General features: G+C 39.7%; 2 protein-coding genes across 2 annotated transcripts in view; one reads left to right on the top strand and one right to left on the bottom strand.

The window, feature by feature from the left end:
• The window catches only part of hectd4 (HECT domain containing E3 ubiquitin protein ligase 4), a 50105-nt gene extending 41776 nt beyond the window's left edge, over window positions 1-8329 (top strand). The window contains exons 66-76 of the mRNA XM_084728084.1: window positions 702-825; window positions 1576-1766; window positions 1938-2084; window positions 2757-2876; window positions 2990-3145; window positions 3253-3356; window positions 3543-3764; window positions 4463-4629; window positions 4954-5149; window positions 5450-5672; window positions 7122-8329. Coding sequence (XP_084584210.1) covers window positions 702-825; window positions 1576-1766; window positions 1938-2084; window positions 2757-2876; window positions 2990-3145; window positions 3253-3356; window positions 3543-3764; window positions 4463-4629; window positions 4954-5149; window positions 5450-5672; window positions 7122-7258 — 1787 coding nt within the window. The 3' untranslated portion in view covers window positions 7259-8329. The remainder of the gene's footprint in view (window positions 1-701; window positions 826-1575; window positions 1767-1937; window positions 2085-2756; window positions 2877-2989; window positions 3146-3252; window positions 3357-3542; window positions 3765-4462; window positions 4630-4953; window positions 5150-5449; window positions 5673-7121) is intronic.
• Window positions 8330-12451: 4122 nt separating this feature from the next.
• On the bottom strand, window positions 12452-17158 carry LOC146319962 (L-serine dehydratase/L-threonine deaminase-like). The gene is made up of 8 exons (XM_084728083.1): window positions 17000-17158; window positions 16734-16890; window positions 15878-15917; window positions 15643-15782; window positions 15006-15097; window positions 14306-14533; window positions 14067-14191; window positions 12452-13032 (listed from the first exon to the last, which is right to left on the bottom strand). Exons 2-8 carry the CDS (start codon window positions 16884-16886, stop codon window positions 12839-12841), a joined length of 972 nt encoding a protein of 323 aa, XP_084584209.1. The 5' UTR covers window positions 16887-16890; window positions 17000-17158; the 3' UTR covers window positions 12452-12838.
• Window positions 17159-19347: the final 2189 nt, after the last annotated feature.

Here is a 19347-nt window from a genome sequence, read left to right as displayed (position 1 = left end):
GAAGCCACAGGGAGCATGTAGAACTAAAACATTTTCACATGTAATGCAGTGAATTAAGGATTTATTTCGACCAAACCAGGGTAGGTGATTGTTGGAACAGTGGAAAGACGAGCCAAGATGGTTTTGGTGAGTTTAATTTGTTTTGTTTTTTTTGTCAAGTTTGAATGAAGATGACAGTGATGATGATAAAGTTACCATTTTGTAAAGAGAGTCTGAATTATTTGGCAAGAGGAATAAAACACCTGTTTTTGGTTAGAAAAAAAAACATTTCTTACTCTGGTCTGTCTCTGTAGCAATTCTTTGCATGTTGTGAGTCTTATGTTGCAGCTCAGCTCACATAGGAAAAGAGGGTCCAGAGTGAAAAGTTCCAGTTACCCTTTAATACTATTAGATATTTACAGAAATGACTGTGCTCCACTGATCTCCTCTTTCTTACGTTTGGGTTTAATAATGAAGCAATTTGTGATTTTACCAATCAATCCTGTTTTTGCTTATGTGGCTGAAAATTAAATGTATCTTGGTATGTTGTTACCATTGATCAGACAACACTAGTAAAGTGAACATATCACTTAGCACTCTGGTAACTTAGCACTCTGGTAACTTAGCAGTCTGGTAACTTGTGATCCTACTGCGATGTCCTGAGTTCTGTTTTGAAACCAGATGCGCGTGAGCTGCCTCACATACCACTCTGTTTTCTTTAGTCCCAGAGGAGAAGTACCTGACCCTTGAGGGCTTCCATAAATTTGCTGTTGACCGTGCCAAGCAGGACATCCGTAGCGTCTGGAGGGCGATTTTGGCTTGTGGTTATGATCTCCACTTTGAAAGGTGAGACTGGAAAGTGATTACCCCAGTGACCAGCACTGACTCAGACTGGTGTAACTCAGATACTGTCACATGCACATGCTCTACAGTAAACAAACATGATGTTCTTTGTGAAAAAATGTGTCCTCTTCAGACCTTTATTAAGTCACTAAATTACTGTAAAATTACTGTCTAAAATAAATGTCATGTCTTATTTATTGAATCAGAATAGAATATAATTTTACATTAATGTCCATCTTCATTTTCACATTACCCATCTAATTGTAATGCAGCATGACATGTTATTTTGCCATTTTGTGTACTACATAAAAAAGACAGCACCATACCAGTTTGGAGGGTTTAAACATACAACAACCCACCAATCTATCTCTGAATTTCTCTGTCTTTTGATTTGTCAGACCTAAAAACTATGTAGCAGTCTTCAGTAAACAATGAGAGTTTATTTAGTCTTATTCTATGATATTAAGACCATGTTTTTCCCTGTCCAAGCTAGGACTGCATGATTAATCTGTTTAATCTGTTTATTAATCTGTTAATTAATTTGTTAAAATAAAAATTGTGATCTTGATTCATACAGCTATGCAATCTCATTGGGTAATAGTTATAGGTGAGCACTGACCCCAGAATTTTTCAGTGTGTCTGATTTTCAAAGGCCTCCTCGTTTTTCATGAATCGCTGACTGTTGTTAAATTAACACAAGTGACTAAACATTATGCGAGGTCTCTGTTTAACAACAGCTGTGCTCTGTACTAGGTGCACCTGTATAGACACTCGTCATGCTCAAAAGGCCTGCAGGAAGTGGAGCTTGGAAATGGATGTGGCATTAGTCCAGTACATTAACAGGCTCTGCCGTCACCTGGCAATCACTCCAGCCAGACTACACCCTCATGAAGTGTACCTGGACCCCAGTGATACGGCCGATCCTCGTGTGGCCTGCCTTCTCAGTAAGTAAACCATGTGGTTGTTGTCATTGTTGGTCTCTTTTTCCTCTTTCAATAGTACCTCTGTTTGGATCCAATACATATGTTATCATCTATAATATAACATACAGTTGCTACACTTGCCTGGTTGTTTTGTCGTCTAGTATTTTCAACTTTTTTTGTGTGTGTTTCCAGATGTGCCTGTGGAGAGCCTGCGCTTACGCTTTGCTCTGCTGCAGTCCCTCAACAACACCCTGGAGAGTTTCTTCCTGCCACTAGTGGAGCTGAGACAGACACAGACGTATCAGAACAGCATAGCAGCGCTGTTATGTGAGGCCAAAGGTGAGCAGGACCTCAGGACAGATCTAGCCAGTCATGGGACAAAGCCAACTTTAACTTTATCAGTGAATTGACCTATTTAGGAGATACATATATATGTCTGAACAGGACAAAAACAAAGTGAATCTGATCATACAGATGAAACAGAGTTCAGCAACAGCAAACGCCCAGAGAACAAGAGGGACTTCAACTGTGCAAACAGACTGTTTCCTCACTACTTTGTTGTTTACAGCTCTAAACATTTGAGCATACAGATAACATGTACTCCGCTGCAGTTAATGAAGAGTTTAATAGAGTATTTTTACCTGCATGTGGATGTGTAAAGTGCTTGGTGCCTGATGAGTTAGTGCACAGTGACCAAAGTGGAAAAATCCTGTGGGTTGATTAAAAAGGCAGGAGACAGTGTTGCTGATTCTCGAGTGTCTCTCAGATTGTGGCCATATTTAAATATGATCTTTGGACGCTGATATTATTTTGACACGGGTCAGTTTTGAGGACAATATATGTTGTTTGCCTCATGTCTTTGTCAACTTTGACTCTCATGAAGACACAGCGGTGTTGAAATGTCTGTGAATTAATCAGTGTGCTCCAGTTTCTTTTGCTCTCTGTATCTAATCATGTCTTATTCATGTCATTTACACTCATCACCTCGTCTTATATTTCTGCTGGTTTCAGGTCTAATCTTCTATGACACTAAGGTCACTGTAATGAACAGAGTACTGAACGCCACAGTACAGCGGACAGCAGACCACGCTGCCCCAGAGATTACACTGGACCCTTTAGAGATTGTGGGAGGTACTGTATGCATTGCTCTCACTGTCACATGTTTATTGCTTCCCATTTCATATCACTTGTCCTGAATCTTTCTGGATCACATTCCTTCTGTCTGTCTGACATTTTTCCTTCAGGTGAGATTAGATCATCAGAGAACACATATTTCTGCCAGGCAGCACGACAGCTGTCTTGTGTGCCGTCATCCCAGCTCTGTGTGAAACTGGCCAGTGGAGGAGACCCGACCTACGCCTTTAACATCCGCTTCACTGGAGAGGAAGTTCATGGCACAAGTTAGAATTTATCCTTCACATCTTTTTCTGTACTGCCTTGCAGTCTTTTACTTGTCAAGTTTTTTTTTTTTTTCAAAGGTAACTAGCTTTGTTGAATCTGTCTCCAGGTGGCTCCTTTAGACATTTCCTATGGCAGGTGTGTAAGGAGCTACAGAGTTCTGCTCTCTCCCTGCTGCTCCCCTGCCCCAGTGCTGCAGCCAACCGTAACAAGGTAAAAAAAAAAAAACCGAGGTGTTCAGTATCTGACATCTTCTCAGTATGTCCTGTCTCTGACACTTCTGCTGAGGCGCATACTGAATATCCTAGTCTGGATTGGCTCGAAGAATCTTATCTTGCACAATGGACTTATTCACAGATGATGTAGTATGTATCATCGCTTATTTTTTGTTTTCCTCAGGGGAAGTACATCCTAACACCGTGCCCTATCAGCTATGCAGAGGAACAGCTGTTGCACTTCTTTGGTCAGCTTCTGGGGATCGCCATCCGTGCAGATGTTCCACTTCCTTTGGACCTGCTAGGCTCCTTTTGGAAGGGTCTGGTGGGCGAGGCTCTTGACCCGGAGCAGGACCTGCAGGAGGCTGATGTGCTGACCTACAACTATGTCAAGAAGTTTGAAAATGTAAGTGACTAGTAGTGTATACTTCATGTCCCTGCAAAGACCATGGTTTAATTATGCTGTTTAATATCACAGAATTCTGAGGGGAGCAAAACAAACTGTTGTCATTGAAATAAATCAGTCAGGCAATAACAGGCCTTTTTCCATCATTCTGTGAGCAACTGTGATCTCATATTTTTCTGCACACAGCCGTCTGTGTGCAGCATAATATGTCTGCCAACAGCCAAAGTGAGAAGTTAAGAGGAGCAGCCTGTCACCTGTAGCTCTTTGGCTTCTCCATCTTGTTCCATTACTCTCTGCAATATTTCAAACTGATTAGCTGTCAAAAAAGATCTAAATTTCTGTTTTGATGAACAGTCATGGTCTGGTCAAGCTTCCTAACAAGTTTATTGCATTTCCTGTGATTTCATAACAAAAATCAACAAATGTTTTGCCAGTTAAACACTTTTAATGTGAGGCTGCAGGAAATGTTTGGTTTATATTAGCAGTAACTTAATACAGCATTTCTGGCAATGTTGCCACAGACACCCAGTTCATAATACTGCAAATATAGAAATATTTCAGTACTTTCATCCAAGGGCCATAACCTCAATCCCCACTGTGTTGCTTCTTTCAGCAAAAGGTCGTTACTTAACGGACGTTTGTTTAAATGAAAATCTTAAAGATTACTTTGACATGACCTCTGTTCTGTGACCCTACAGGTGAGTGATGAGACAGAGCTGGAGGCCCTGTGCGCTGAGATCTCCTCCCAGCACCATTCAGGAGAAAGCCCAGATTCCCCCAGCCGGCCGTGCTGCACCTTCACCTATGTCACAATGACGGGCGAGGAAGTGGAGCTTTGTCCGGGAGGTCGCAACCTCACTGTCAGGTACAGCAAAACCTGCTCTGATGATTGCATTGTGCATTGTTAATAAAGAGCCTGGACCCACTTGAGTTTTCTGCCCGTTAAAAGGAAGTTTCTTCTGCCTGCTCTTGGTGGAAACAGTTGGGTTCATAAAAAGTACAGTCTAGACCTGCTCTGTTTGAAAAGTGCCCTGAGATAACTTTGATATGATTTGACGCTATGCAAATAAAATTGAATTAAACCAAAAGGAATCAAATTGATTGTCTTCATGCATTGTGTACAAGACCCAGCTCTGCATATTCTGATGTTTCCCTCTTTCATATATTGTGTGCTTGTTTGTGTGTTAAGCTGGGAGAATAAGGATGTGTATGCGCGGGCGGTGCGAAACCTTCGTCTGAGGGAGCTGCAGAATGTGGAGTGTATGACAGCAGTGCGCGCGGGGCTTGGCTCAATCATCCCCTTGCAGCTGCTCACCATGCTCATCCCCCTCGAGATGGAGTTACGCACCTGCGGCCTGCCTTACATCAACCTGGAGTTCCTGAAGGTAATGAACATATTTATGTTAAAGTGCCTGTTTAAAACTGTTACAAAGCAAGCACCCCACATATCATAAAAACCCCTTCTGGGCTAATCACTAATACATATGTTAGTGTCAGCCTTGATAGTAGCCCCTCCCTGTGGTTATTTTTAGTGGTTATATACGAGTTATATATGTTAAATAATTTCATAATCAGTCAGGCTTGACCTTTTCAAAGCTGTAAAGTTTACATAATAAATGGTTAATTTTCCTTCAGATCAGTGTGAATCTAGTCATTTATGTCCTGCTCTCTCCCTCCTTCTGCAGGCTCACACCATGTATCAGGTGGGTCTGATGGAGACCGACCAGCACATTGAGTTCTTCTGGACCGCCCTGGAGATGTTCACTCAAGAGGAGCTCTGCAAATTCATCAAGTTTGCCTGCAACCAGGAGCGCATACCATTCACCTGCCCCTGCAAGGACGGTGGGCCCGACACCGCCCACGTTCCCCCGTATCCCATGAAGATCGCCCCTCCTGATGGAGCTGCAGGTAATGCCTAACAGGGCCATGACTGGACATGAGGGCTGCTATCTCTTCATGACATCCTTCTTGGCGCTAATAGTGATAGTTTCCGGAGTCACAATTTAAAACAAACATTCTGCTCAGGTTTGTAACAGATAAGATTATCACTCACTTTTATCACCAAGATTATCACCAAACGTTCCATGAAAAGCTCCAGTGGTAAAACTACATGACAAGACACATTACGTAAGAGAAGTACGGAGGAATTTTGTTGTAATACATCATCAGTGTTAATTTCAACCAGAATTAGTTTTAGTCTTAGTTGCTGACTGAAAATTGTGGCTAGTTAATGCCAAATTTTTAGTCTTTTTTGTTTTGTGTTGTTTTATTAAGATTTAGTCAGCAGAACTGGGTCATAATTTTAATAATTGTTGTAGTTATAATTTTACAGTTTGACAGTTTTATTATACAGTAATGGATTTTGTGGAATTAATGATGTTGTTAAGGCAGATGAGCATTATCTGAGAAACATCATTATTATTGGAACTAAAATTAACACTAAGTGAGTAAGTGTCTGTTTAGGAGTCATAAAAAATCATAAATGATCTTTTAACAGGAGTAGATGTGTACTGTAAGATCAGCTCTGTTAAATTTAACAATATGTTAACTGAGCAAGGCAGTGCACCCTGAATCCACACCGAACTTTGAGCTGTACTCAAATAAAAAGGGAATTAACATACATTCACTCTTCTCTTCTCTTCTCTTCTCTTCTCTTCTCTTCTCTTCTCTTCTCTTCTCTTCTCTTCTCTTCTCTTCTCTTCTCTTCTCTTCTCTTCTCACCTGACAGCAGCCTTCAAAATTAAGGATGTCCAGTTGTCCCAGTGACAATAAAAGTAGAACCTGGGACACAAAGATATGGTGTCTAGGATATTTCCTGGACAATAGAGAAACTTATCATTGCAAATTAAATGGTTTAATTTATGAAAATATTAATAAAAACTGTAATATATCATTTGATTGTTAAGTGTTCAAAGTTGAAAAACTGAGGCGGCACCAGCATGAGCTCAGTGCTGCGGTCATGTGTGCTCACACAACGTCATGGTGTTTAAAATAAAATTTAGTGTTTGCTAGGATACATTTTGTATGTATGTAAAGTTCCAACGGCATAAAACCAGTAAGAAACAGGTTTGCATTTGCAATGCAATTTGAAAGTCAAATTTGGAATAGTTGCAGGACAATTACAAAAAAAAGTTTATTTTAGATTTAATAGTACTTTGAGATATTGGGATCTAACTCATGTTGTCCGCCTGAACAGATCCAACTATTTTGTTTGATCTTCACTCAGTGGGATTTTTCTTTGTCTTCATTTATGTCATCATCTCAATTTAGTCATGGAATAGAACGCCAACAAATAGTTGTCAAAATTTTTGTTGACAAATCAACACCGTACACCGTCGTGTTGCCTTTCTTCTCCAGGTCAGCCGGACTCGCGCTACATTCGCGTGGAGACCTGCATGTTCATGGTGAAACTGCCCCAGTACACCTCTCTGGATGTGATGCTGGAGAAACTGCGATATGCCATCCACTACCGCGAGGACCCTCTCAGCGGCTAAGAAGACTTGACAACCCAACGTTCCCAAACGCGTATACCTATAAACTAATCTTACTTTCAACCCATGCCTCCTTTAACCTCCCACCTCCACACTCCTGGACCTTCCTCTGAGACAGACAACAGTCCTTTATGCTCTGCTGCTCCAGCAAAAATTTTATTTTGAGTGGCTATTAGTGCTTTGCATGTGTATCCTTGCTTTATTTTTTATCACAGTTTACACAGATACTACATTTCATAATTACGTTTGATGCATATTTTTGTGAGGAATTCAGGGAAGATAATCTGAACTAGCACTGACACCGTTAAAGAGTGTCTGTTCTGGTTGCACTGAGTTTGAGGATGGCATTGAAGTGAAACAACTGTGACACAATTTTTTTTAACGCCTTTTCCTTTCCCCTACCTTTAACAGAGGGTTTAACAGTCGAGTTCTGTGAGTTTTAACAACTTAGTGGATGACTTCCGATCAGCACTTTACAGCTGCGAGTTCAATTCATGATTCCTGAACCCTCTTTCTGCGGTAAAACCTTCATATTGAAAGTTGGTCTCAGCAGCGCGAGCTCTTCTCTTGAGCTGCTGAACTTTACATATCTGTGAAGAAAACAAACTCTCCTAATGCTTAACCTAGCTGCCTCCCTCTGCCTCCCCCTCCGTGGGGGGTGATGTTCTGAAACATGCCTTTGCTGTAGGAGCCTCTCTCTCTGTAGAGGGCGATGCTGGTCGTGTGTGTGAGAAATAAAGCCCAAATGATTTTAACGTTTGAGACAGAGGTACGACTACTACCAGAAAAAGGAAACGTGTGATGCTGCCTATGTGTGACCACGTCAGCTATGAGCAGGCAGAAGATGTGAACAAGTGCTGTACAGGATATTATGTAGTTTACTGCCTGTTTAAAAAAAAAAAAAAAGAACTGCTAATGGACAAACTAACTTATGCCTATATAAACTGAATACATTTTATCCAAGTCTCCGAAGAGAGGGTATTTAAGTCATGTAAAAAGTCATATTAATCTATTAGTTTATGAAATTGCTCTTTGATTTTTTTTTTTTTTTTTTGGGGAAATATCCGAGTAGCTTTGGCGGCGCGGTAGGTCAGGCGGATCAGAGAGGCCCGCTACATTTCAGGTTCATGAAACCTGCGTTGCTTTGTGAAAAATGGGAAAGACATGAGCTGCTCTCCCACATTGTTTGTGTGCTACTGCTACTGAATGTGCAACAACTGCCCCTTCCCGCTACTCCCCAACACACACACGCACACACACACACACACACACACACACACACACACACACACACACACACACACTCTGGGGGAGGGGTGGTGGATTATCTTGAGTTCTGCCTTTTCTTAGTTTTTCTTCAATGAGAGAAGATCAGGATTCAGCTGGTTCTTCCTTTTGTTCATTTTACCCATAACCAAATGTTTAGCTGTGTAAAAAATTAAATAGGAAAAAAAAGTGTAAATAGACCGAAGTTATGTTTGATGGCAGTTTTTATTAATTGCTGATTCACTTCACCTTATAATTTTTTGTTTTTGGTTTGCACTACTCTTCCAAGAAAAGATTCTAAAAATGAGCAAACTAGGTGATGTCTGTTGGATATCCGGTTTGTTGTGTTGTTATTTTTTATGAATTTTGGAAATACCAGTAATCTTATCACCTTTGTCTTGTACTCAGATGGATTCAATTTCTTCTACTCATGGTGAAACATGTTTTCTTGTGTGAGTAAAATCGCCATTTTACTTGGATAGAACTGAAAAACACACCAGAATTGATATTTGACGCATATTGGATTGTTGAATTGCTTGCAAGTTTCGGTTTTCGGTTCAGTTCTTTTGAAGGGTGATTATACCGCTGCTAACAGGGACGCTCTCTCTTCTACTCCCTCCTCCTGCAGGAGAGTAGATAAGGTTATAAAAAGGACATATCCATACAAAGAGGTGTTGCGATAAAAATGTGTGCTGTACATTTACTTGATATTTATTACAATTATTTATGGTTGCATTAACTTAACTTTTACTGTCTTACCTCTGCACATCAGAAACTTAACATATCTAAAATGGATTATACAGATGTAAAGAATCAGATGGCATTTGAGATTTCTGTGTCACAATAAAGAAATGTCTTCATGTACAAATGCTGTTTCATTGTTTTTGTCTTTTACACGTACAATTTATTTGTTTTCAGACATTTTTCTTTAACATCTTGATGGAAGCCCTGAGAGGCAAGTGTGGAAGAACAAGTCTGGGGAGTCTGATTTGTTTTCTCCCCTGTGTATATGACTGAAGAACATGGTGAAAAAAGGTTTTACCAGGATAATCTTTCTAAATTCCTTGAATTTTTATTTTCATCTGTGAAACAAATGGAGAAAAAATATTTGGGCAGATTAGTCGCGTGTTTGTTGTAGTACTCATTTTGATCCTAAGATGCAGAAGTGCACCGCCACTAAATAGGACTGAAAGTGTTCATATTTACTTCCAGGGGAGTTTTACCCTGCATTCCAAATCACATGTTTTTTGTTTTAGTACATACTTGGATGTAGTGCACATAAAATGATGACATAACATTGTACCTAAAAGTTCGGGACATGCATGCATAAAAATAGAATAAAATGGACAGCATTATACCATATGTACAAATGACAAACTTGTATTAATTGAGGTAGCATATGTCTGAGTAATGTAATGGACTTGTCTCTCTTTTGGCTAGTTTAACTAACACTAACATACATTATTTAGAAAGGGAACAGTGATGTTACATAACTGGCAAACACACGATACACTGTGAGTACCTTGTATTTAAAGTGCAGAGACAAATTAAAACTTACCTGGAAGAAAATATGAACTCCTTTAGTTCTTTTTAGTACATGGGGTAGTGATGCACTACAGCCTCTTGTGGCTGAAGTGAGAATTACAATAATACATTTTTTGTGCACCTGTTTCGCAGATGGAAAAAAACTGAAATGATTATTGCTGCAAAACCATTTTTTCACCAGTTCTTAAACAAGCCCTGTGTAGAATTTAGTGGGATCTAGCTTGCAAGTTGCAAAAACCTTGTCTAACTGTGAAACTCAAAAGGCCGTGTATAGAGCCAGTTTGGTTTGTCCATTCTGGGCTACTGGAGAAACATGTTGCAACATGGCAGCATCTGTGCAGGATGATCTGATCTCGCTATCGATGTAACGGGCTCCTTCTAAGAAAGTGAAAAGATTATTTTACTTGGTGATTTTACACTGATTTTAGGACATAAACAGAAGAAATATACTATTTATGTAAGACTTAAAAAATGGATCACCTGCATTTTTTTTTCTCACTTGCCTCTCTGGGTTTCCACAAAACACTGCTCAGATAAACATTCAGTGTGGTTTGGAAAACAAGTTTCATAAGTGGGTGTTTTCTGTTGCAAGATCCCTCTAAAAGTGGGTCATTTACATACTTAAACTGATAGAGGAAGGTTGACACACTGAAGCGGCCATGCCTCTTACATGTCTGTGCAGACAATGAGTGTTTTATCATGATGAATGGTGCATGTGAAGCGTGTTTTGTCTCCTTAAGGACATGCTTTTTACGCAAGGCCCCACGACCCACTCTTGTTATGTCACACCACTGCCAGTAAACCAGACACCTTTTCAAAGCAGTGAGTACTGGGCCAGGCCAGTTCCAGCTGGATCTCTCAGTCATGCTCCTCACTGACTCACACTGCTGTCCCCCAACCTCCATTGTAGGCCATATTCTATCCATCTACAAATCAAGAAGCAAAACATCATTTTTATCAGCAAAAACCTGAAGTAACCGATGACACATTTCTGTGTTATCACTGCAAACTCAGTAGATGAGTTATGTATTTTTTATTATGTGTTTGCTCAGAAATGTATTCAACAACAAATGACATCAGTCTAACATCTTTATAGACTGACTTTTTGTCATATTTGTGAGTCAATTTCCCATTATAAATCCCATGACTGTGAGGTTACCCGGGAGGAATTCCAGGAATGTCTTCAGCTGGTTTCAAAGGAACCAATCACCTGTCCCTCACACACAGCTGTCCCCCCTCTTTATGACATAAGGACCCTCCACCCTTGCTTTAATGACCCCTAAGACCAATGAGCGGCTTGGAAAAGTGCCACATCCCAAACAGTCCAGCCAATTGAGCGCTGGGAAGTTCAGTGTATTCCAAAGGCGTGGAGACGTCTGCTGTGGTCATGCGACATGCGACTGACCCAAAGGCCTTTAAGGTGGTGAAAACACCTGACCAGGCTGCTGTGTGAACAAATTCTCCTCTGTGACAGGAACACATGTTCTGCTGCGTTGACTGAATTCATTTATTAAAAGTTGTAGGTCAAATTTAAAACTTTCTGAGTGACTCGTTCATTCATGAGGGATCACAGCTGCTCGAGGATGTAATTCTGAATGCATCCTGCCTGTCGAAGCACTCACTGAGGAGAGAGAAACTTAATTAGAAAGAAAGCTACTGAGACTGTAGTGCTATTAATGAATTGTTGTACAATAAATAGCTGAATACCATGGGATAGACTGTAATTAAGCTGTAGCACAAACCATTTTATATTTGCACTGTTTACACATCCTTTTGTCAAAGGGCTTTACATAACAAAAGCAATACAGTGCATGCTCTATTTTTTCTTTGGATGCGTGTGCATGTGTTTAAAGGTGCTCTTTGTAAGAATTTTAGTTTAAAACAATAAAAAATTAACAAGTTTTAACATATACAATATATATTCCGTTGTGGAGATATCTACTGAAGTTGCATGCAAACAAGCTAGCTTCTGCTCATCCTGTCTCGTAAAACCACCTTGTATCTCAAGAGGTGATAGTCTGATAGTGTAGTTCAGGCCTCCGGAGGTGGGAGGTGACTCATGCCCGAACCAGCCGTGTCTTTGTCATCCTCGGAGTCAGAATTGTGGTAAATCACCTCGGTGCTGTATTCCCTGTTGTTGAACGGCCGTCTGTCGGCCAAAGATCACAAGCGCTCTGTGTTGTTTTTCAGCCTTGCCCCTTACATGCAGAGATTTCTGTGGATTCTTTGAATCTTTTGATGTTAATATGGATTGTAGATGGTGACATCCCTAAATTCTGTGCAGTTTTGTGTTGAGGAACTTTGTTCTTAAACTGTTTGCCCTCAAAGTTTTTGACTCAGCAATCTTCGCATTGTTTTTATTCACATTTTCCACAATGTCACAACTTTTTGGATAGAATATTCAGAAATATAATTTATTAATTTTTAAATACATTCCAAAGTACAAAAGCAGAACAACATACAAGCACTTTTACAAAGCAGGCAAGCTAAATACAAACACAACCTAAATGAGTCAGTGTAGTTGATTGTTCTCAGAGAGAGATCTCTCTAGTATCAAACTACCTCTACCAGAGCAGCATCACAGTTTTCCTTAACCAAAAAAAACAAAAAACAAAAAAAAGCAGCAGCAGCTACCTCTCATATGTGCTCAGGAGAGTTTCACAGCCTGGAATGATTTGATGTATTGGAGCACATGAATAATGGGGGGGGCGTTATGGATCAAGACCAGCTGATGGAGGAGCAGAGGAAAAAGGTCAAGCGGACCCAAATTGCCTAGATAACACCAAGCTGCACTTTCAGCCTCCTCAGCTGCTCCATGCTGATGTTGTTGCCGCCACACACCACGATGACCACCGGGCCCAGTTGCTTCGCCAGCTTGCCCTCGTCCTGCAGCCTTTTGATAATGTCACTGTACACAGCTGCCAGGGCGGCGCCGCAGGCCGGCTCCACCAGGACCTTCTCATCATCTGCAAAAACAGGAGACACCAGGAGGGATCAGTCTCCCTGAATCTGTTGTGCATCTGTTTTTATTCCTATTGATTTGATTTATTTTAGCTGACTTGTCTCATTTATTTCTTTTTGTGAAGCACTTTGGAACTTAAAGCTACTACAAGGCGTTTTTAAGTGGTTACGAAACAGTCTCAGTTTAATACTGATGCTTCTATTCGACCTACATAAACAAGACCATCTGCGAGAAGCTGGGCTATTATTCATAACAGCTGACACCAGGTCAGATTCTACTTGAAATCAGATAAAACAAGCTCATGTTTACATTATCCAGTTAAAATGAAGCAGGAGGAGATTTTTATTTCCATAAATGTCTTTTTTAAGTTATGTTTTATGGTTGTAACAGTGGAAACACAACCATTTTTGTCCAAAGCGGCCTCTAAAATCAACAAAATGTTAAAGTTCCTTATAGTTTACTTATGTTTACATGTGTTTCAAAAAAAGACTTTAGAGTCTAAAGACTATAATTATACATATTTATTTATATGTGCAGTTCTCAACACTAATATTTAGAATGTATTGGTGATTTTGTATTGTTTAAATTCTAACCAGTGAACAGGTAACAACACATGGGTCAAAAAATGTTTAATTTTGATAAAAATTTGTGCATAATATAGTGAGAAGCACTACAATCAGTGCATCTTATTTGTCCAGTTTAGTCAGTCAATCATTTATTATATTATACATCTATTCAAATTTGTATATAAAATAAATTAATTGCACATTACTAGGTCTGCTGCATGGGACCAATTTGGTGCAATTTTTTCATCATAATTTTCTCTAATATGTTAAAGTCAACATGTATCAATGTTAAAAAAAAAAAAAAAAACGCCTTTGCATTTTATTGGAATTGTCAACAAAGGTGGCAGCCAATAATAGAAAAGAGGCCCATCTTTGAGTGAGATAGGCAGAGAGTCATTGCAGGTTTCCACACCCTCACATGTGCATGAAACATATAAAACTAAATTAAAACTAAACTGCAGGTTGTGCTCACCTACAAAACGTTCCACAGCCTTTACAGCCTCCTGGTCTGTGACGACTTCTGAGAAAACTGTGTGCTCGTTCACCAGTTTCAGAGTCTGTGCAGACACTCTTGTCAGGCCCAGTGTGGTCGCAACACTAGAGAGCAAAAAGAAAGGTCAGTTTTTACCGTGAAAAGAGTAAATATGTGAGAAAATGTGGGATAATACTGTTATCGTTTGGGCATAATATCTGTGATTATGGTTTTTGTACCTGGTAATTTCAGGCAAAGTGACCAGCTTCCCAGCCTTCATTGCTGCATTGAGGCTGTGGGCTCCCAGGGTTTCCATGGCTACAATGGGCACGTCATCCCAGTCGGCACGTCGCAGTCCCTCCACCACGCCGTTCAGCAGGCCCCCGCCTCCCACCGACAGCACTATTGCTCCTGGCTTCTCCCTCAGGTCTCGCTCCAGCTCCTTCACCAGGGATGTGTGTCCTTCCCTGCACACAGAAACACAAACAAACCCTGTCAGTTTCCCGGAAATTCAACATCGATTTTATGCCAATGTGAAGAAGGAAATTCAGATTTGTGCCTTGTCTTCCTTTAAGGCAATAAATCATATCATAAGCAGCTCGTGATGTCAGTAATTTATGGTTTTGTTTAACGCTTCAGCTGTGACGTCTGGTGTGTAAATGAATGATCTGACAGCCTCTCTGTGATACCACTGTGATAAGATACTGTGTATATCTGGCAGAACAGCCATGAGTATGAATGACAGTGTGTGATAAGACAGGTGTTACTATCAGTCACCTGCACATTTTAAAATATTTAATTTTCTTATCATCTTATCATTACTTCTCCCTCTCTTATCTCCTGATGCCAGATAGATCACTATGCAAGAAGTCTTTCTGCAGAGTACATAACATACTACAGTAAGTGCTGTCACAGTCTCTGAAGGACAGACAGTCTTACCAGATGAGGGGATCATCGAAGGGTGAGATGAAGATCCAGCCGGGGTTGTTTGCCACCAGCTGCTGCCCGTATTCAATGCTTTCATTTAAAGCCTGGAAAAGAGAAGACACCGTTGTAATGTTGTTGTCAGAGAAGCGCGTATTTCAACTTAACACGTTTCCTTAATCTCTGGTGACATATCATGGCCATTTTAAGATTCATTACAGTAAATATGTTGCAGATTTCTCCTTTCAAGCCTTATTTGAGTTTAGTAAAAGTTGTCAACTGAACTTACTGAACATGTTTGGTAAGTTTAAGACATTAATGGCTAAGTCACACTGACAAACATTTGATTTTCTTTTACATTTTCTCAGTCATTTTTCATGCAGCATAAGTTTGCAGACAGTCCTGAGCATTTGTGTGGAAATTTTATTACTGATGACTTTTACAATGTAAATAAGTACTTTATTCAGTTTTAATTCTTCTGTCATGCATCTGCTTGCATCTTCTTATGATTTTGTATTCACAGTCTGTCCTAAATGTAAAAAATAATAAAAAAGTATGCACCAATTTAACCAGGATCAACTGCATTTATCACTATTTTTGCTGAGAAAGATGTAAGATAACTGATAGTAAACAACAGACGAGATGAACCAACCTTGCCATGAATAACCACAGTGGCGCCCTCGTCCTTCAGTCTCTCCACTGTTGGGTTTGGTGTAACACTCGGAACCACGATGGTTGCAGGTACTCCGAGCTGACGGGCAGAATATGCTGCTGCCATCCCCGCGTTTCCTCCTGTTGGGTCCAAACAAGTCAGAGATTAGACACTCAAACACGCCGATGGAGGCGAAGGCAACTCTTAAACTGGTTTATTTTGCTTCAGTGCTCACCTGAGCAGCAGACAAACCGCTCACATCCTCGCTCTGCCCACTGTGAAGAAAAAGAGGCATTGCAGTCAGAGGGTCACAGGGTGTAAACATAAGTTAGCGCACACTTGCCAACCCTGAGACCTCAAAAATAGGGAGAATATTGAAACCAAAGGTCTCAAAAAATTTTGAATGTCATAGATTTTGTTTTGTGCGTTCTGGTGACTTTAACAGAATGAAAAGTTTCAAATTTTATTACTATTCTCTTTGAAAAAAAGTGCCTCTTTGCTTTAAAATATCAGAGAAGAGTAAAGAAACCAGAAATTATTCACATTTAAGAACTTTTATTAGTATAATTATCTAAATAGCTGCTGATTCATTTAATAATCGATTAATAATTGATTAATTGTTGCAGCTCCGTCTTTCAACTGATTTAAATGTGGAAATTGTGGGAGATCATCAGAATTTCAAATGACTTGACTTGTGACTTGCTTTACTGGAGCCCTTATTTGACTTGACTTTCTTGATTCTCGCTACAGTAACTTGGGACTTGATTGAGACTTGAAGGCTAAGACTTTAGACTTGCTTGTGATGTGCACATGTATGTAAGAGTATGTAAAAATAATAATATTTCTGTAGTTATAAAATTGTTTTTCATTTATGAAAAGATCCAAAATTAACACTATAAGCTGACTATTTAAATATAAGTGAATTATTCAAACAGCATTTGTATAATAATGATTCAGTCCACCACCATAACAGTGATGACTAAAAGAGCATTGTACTGTTTTTATAAAATCTTAGCTGTGGCCATGAGCAACATAAACCTCCTTCAAGACAAGACACATCATCCATCGCAGGGTAGAGGAGGATTACTCACAGTTTTGCAGAGGTGTCCGATGCCTCTGATCTTAAAGGATCCTGTGGGCTGAGATGAGTCCAGCTTGAGGTAAACTGAGGTCCCGGCGACTTTGGTCAGGGCCAGGCTCTGCCTCACTGGAGTGGCCACATGAAGAGGCTGCTGGGTCTTCATCTTGCTGTGGAACAGACAACAATAATTACAAAAAAGAAATTAAAAAAAAAACTTCCACCCCCAAAGTTGACTGTTTTCTCTTTCCTCAGAGCTCACAGATGATTTTAACTCACCACTCTCAGATGGATGACAAGATAAGAAGTTCTGCTAGATTATGGATGGTCCCAAACTTCCTTCTTCCTGTGCCTCCTGCAGCTGAAGTGCATAAATACCTATGAGCTGTGGGTTTGGCAAAGGAGGCCCACTTGCAGACCAATCAGAAGCAGGCATTCAGCCACCGGACCCTCCCAGTGACAGCGAGGAAGAGGATGAATGAAATGAATTTCATCTCATTTTCTTTGACAACAAACTTTGTTTTCTAGGATGTGACAGAATGTGATATAACAAGGATATTCAGACAATCTGCACTGATGTGACTGGGAGGATTATGCCCTTAATATGGAAAAAAAGCAAGATGAGTTTCCACCTGCTGTTACAGCTTCATTAAGAAAGAATGTTTTAATCTCAACACACTTAAAAGTGTATAAAAACATGTTTTCCCGCAGTCATCATTACATAATTTCACCCTCTTCTCGCCTTCTTTGTGACCCCCCACGACATTTTCGCCCGCTGTCCTTTGCACGGTCCTCTCCCCTCTAAAGGAATTGTACACACCGTCCGCATTACCAAAAGAGTCGCTACTATTTTCGCCCCGATTCCCAACTACCAAAAGCGGGCTCCGGGTGCAGCCAGCCTCCGCTCGGACGGTTCAAACCTGAATGATCCGGAGCTCTGCTGCAATAAAGAGCCTTAAAATGAGGTTACTCAGTCTGTCAGTGAGACATGTTTAAAATGAGACATCTTAAGAATAATACTGAGGGCTTTATTTACTCCAGTGTTTAATAGTCACAGATTGAGGTACTTGTACTTCAGTATTCACTTTTTCTGCAATTGCATATACTTCAAGGAAAATATTGTACTTTTTACTTTAGCACATTAATTTTAAGGTATTAATAAACTAAGATTTTTACATAAAAATCACATAATTCCATTATTTTATAAAATATGATGGCTTGTTAAAATATATCTAAAGTTTAAATAAGCTCCTACAGCTACAACATTAAAATGCAGCATAAATGTTTATGGGTCATTCCTAGAATTGAGTGCCATTTAAGTTCCCGTGCCATAATGTGGTATATTTTGTGTAAAAGTGAGCTAATATTTATTTTTAATATCTCATCTTACATGGTTAACTCCCCTCTACCATAAAACAACCACATGTACACAGGATAAATTGATTTAAAATAATTAATCTGATTTTATCACTTCATTAATGTGATTTTAATTGCACGTAGGGTGTACTGCCATGTCCCCAAGTAAAAAGTATTGTTAGTAAATACATTAAAAATCATCAGTCATTAAAAATGTTTTGCATGGTAACAGGAGGGACACAGTAACAGGGTGGACGTAAGAGGGCTAGATGAATTAATGTACCCACCATTAATTCTTCTTTACTATTGATTTTTTTTAAAAAAGAAGAATCTTTTACAAAAGATTGATCAACAAAAGATTGGTCCTTCCTCCCTGCAGCCGTCAGACTTTACAACCAGCAGTGCTCACAGTAGACCACACACACACCAAGTCTTACAAACTGACTGCACTATAATGTACCTCAACTGTGTGTTCCTATGTGCAATATCAATACTCCAACCAGGTGTATTATCATCCAGTGTGCAATACCTGTACCAAAATCCCTAACTCAATGTGCAATATCCATAATCCCCCTATGCCATGGTGTAAATTTGTAAATAATGTATATTTGCTGTTACCATTTCCTATGTTATATATTTTTCCCAGTTATATTTCCCTGTTTATATTGCTTGCTGCTATTTATTGTCTCTTTTTGCTGTTGTTTCTACTATTTTTGCTATACACTTTGCTGCTGTAACACTGAAAATTTCCCCACTGTGGGACTAATAAAGGAATATCTTATCTTATCTTATCTTATCTTAACACAATATTAATCTATTTGTCAGGGGATGGTGTTGTCTGCTGCAGAAAAAAAGGCCTGAAGTCATCACAAAAGAAAACACTGGGCAGTGGTGCGTTGTCAGTTATGATGGTGAGCCATATCAGGAATCATACTGGAGGCTGAAATGCATGCACAGGAATGGGACCAACAAGTTTTTCTGGCCCGAGTCCACAAGTGGACATTATCTGGTACAGGAATGACCAGATTATGTGGTGAGGTCTGTCCAGCTGGAAAAAAAACAAAACAAAAAAAAAAGTGTGGAATTTCTTAGAAAAAACATCAGGGTTGCTGCTTTGCATAAATTCACAAATCTCTGAGATCAGAGATTGAAAAATGTTTGTGATGTTTATTTTGGGGGTGCAGGACATTTGACGGTGAAGTTTGATGTGGACATGTTTCTGTTGTTGTTGTGATGGTTGTTGGGAGGTTGTAAGATAAATGAACTGCCTT

The sequence above is a fragment of the Lutjanus erythropterus genome, chromosome 10 (genome assembly GCF_056507025.1).
Source record: "Lutjanus erythropterus isolate fLutEry1 chromosome 10, fLutEry1.hap2, whole genome shotgun sequence".
Lineage (NCBI taxonomy): Eukaryota > Metazoa > Chordata > Actinopteri > Lutjaniformes > Lutjanidae > Lutjanus > Lutjanus erythropterus.
The sequence above is the reverse complement of the archived record's forward strand: the minus strand, read 5'-3'. Positions and strand labels throughout refer to the sequence as shown.

Bases quoted from the DNA above. Each gene is read 5' to 3' on its own strand.
- LOC146319962 (XM_084728083.1), bottom strand. From the start codon at position 16,886: ATGAAGACCCAGCAGCCTCTTCATGTGGCCACTCCAGTGAGGCAGAGC. The intron at 14,534-15,005 runs GTAAGACTGTCT...TTCTGTGTGCAG, and splicing joins TTCGATGATCCCCTCATCTG to GGAAGGACACACATCCCTGG. The intron at 13,033-14,066 runs GTGAGCACAACC...CTGTTTTTGCAG, and splicing joins GGCTGTGGAACGTTTTGTAG to ATGATGAGAAGGTCCTGGTG.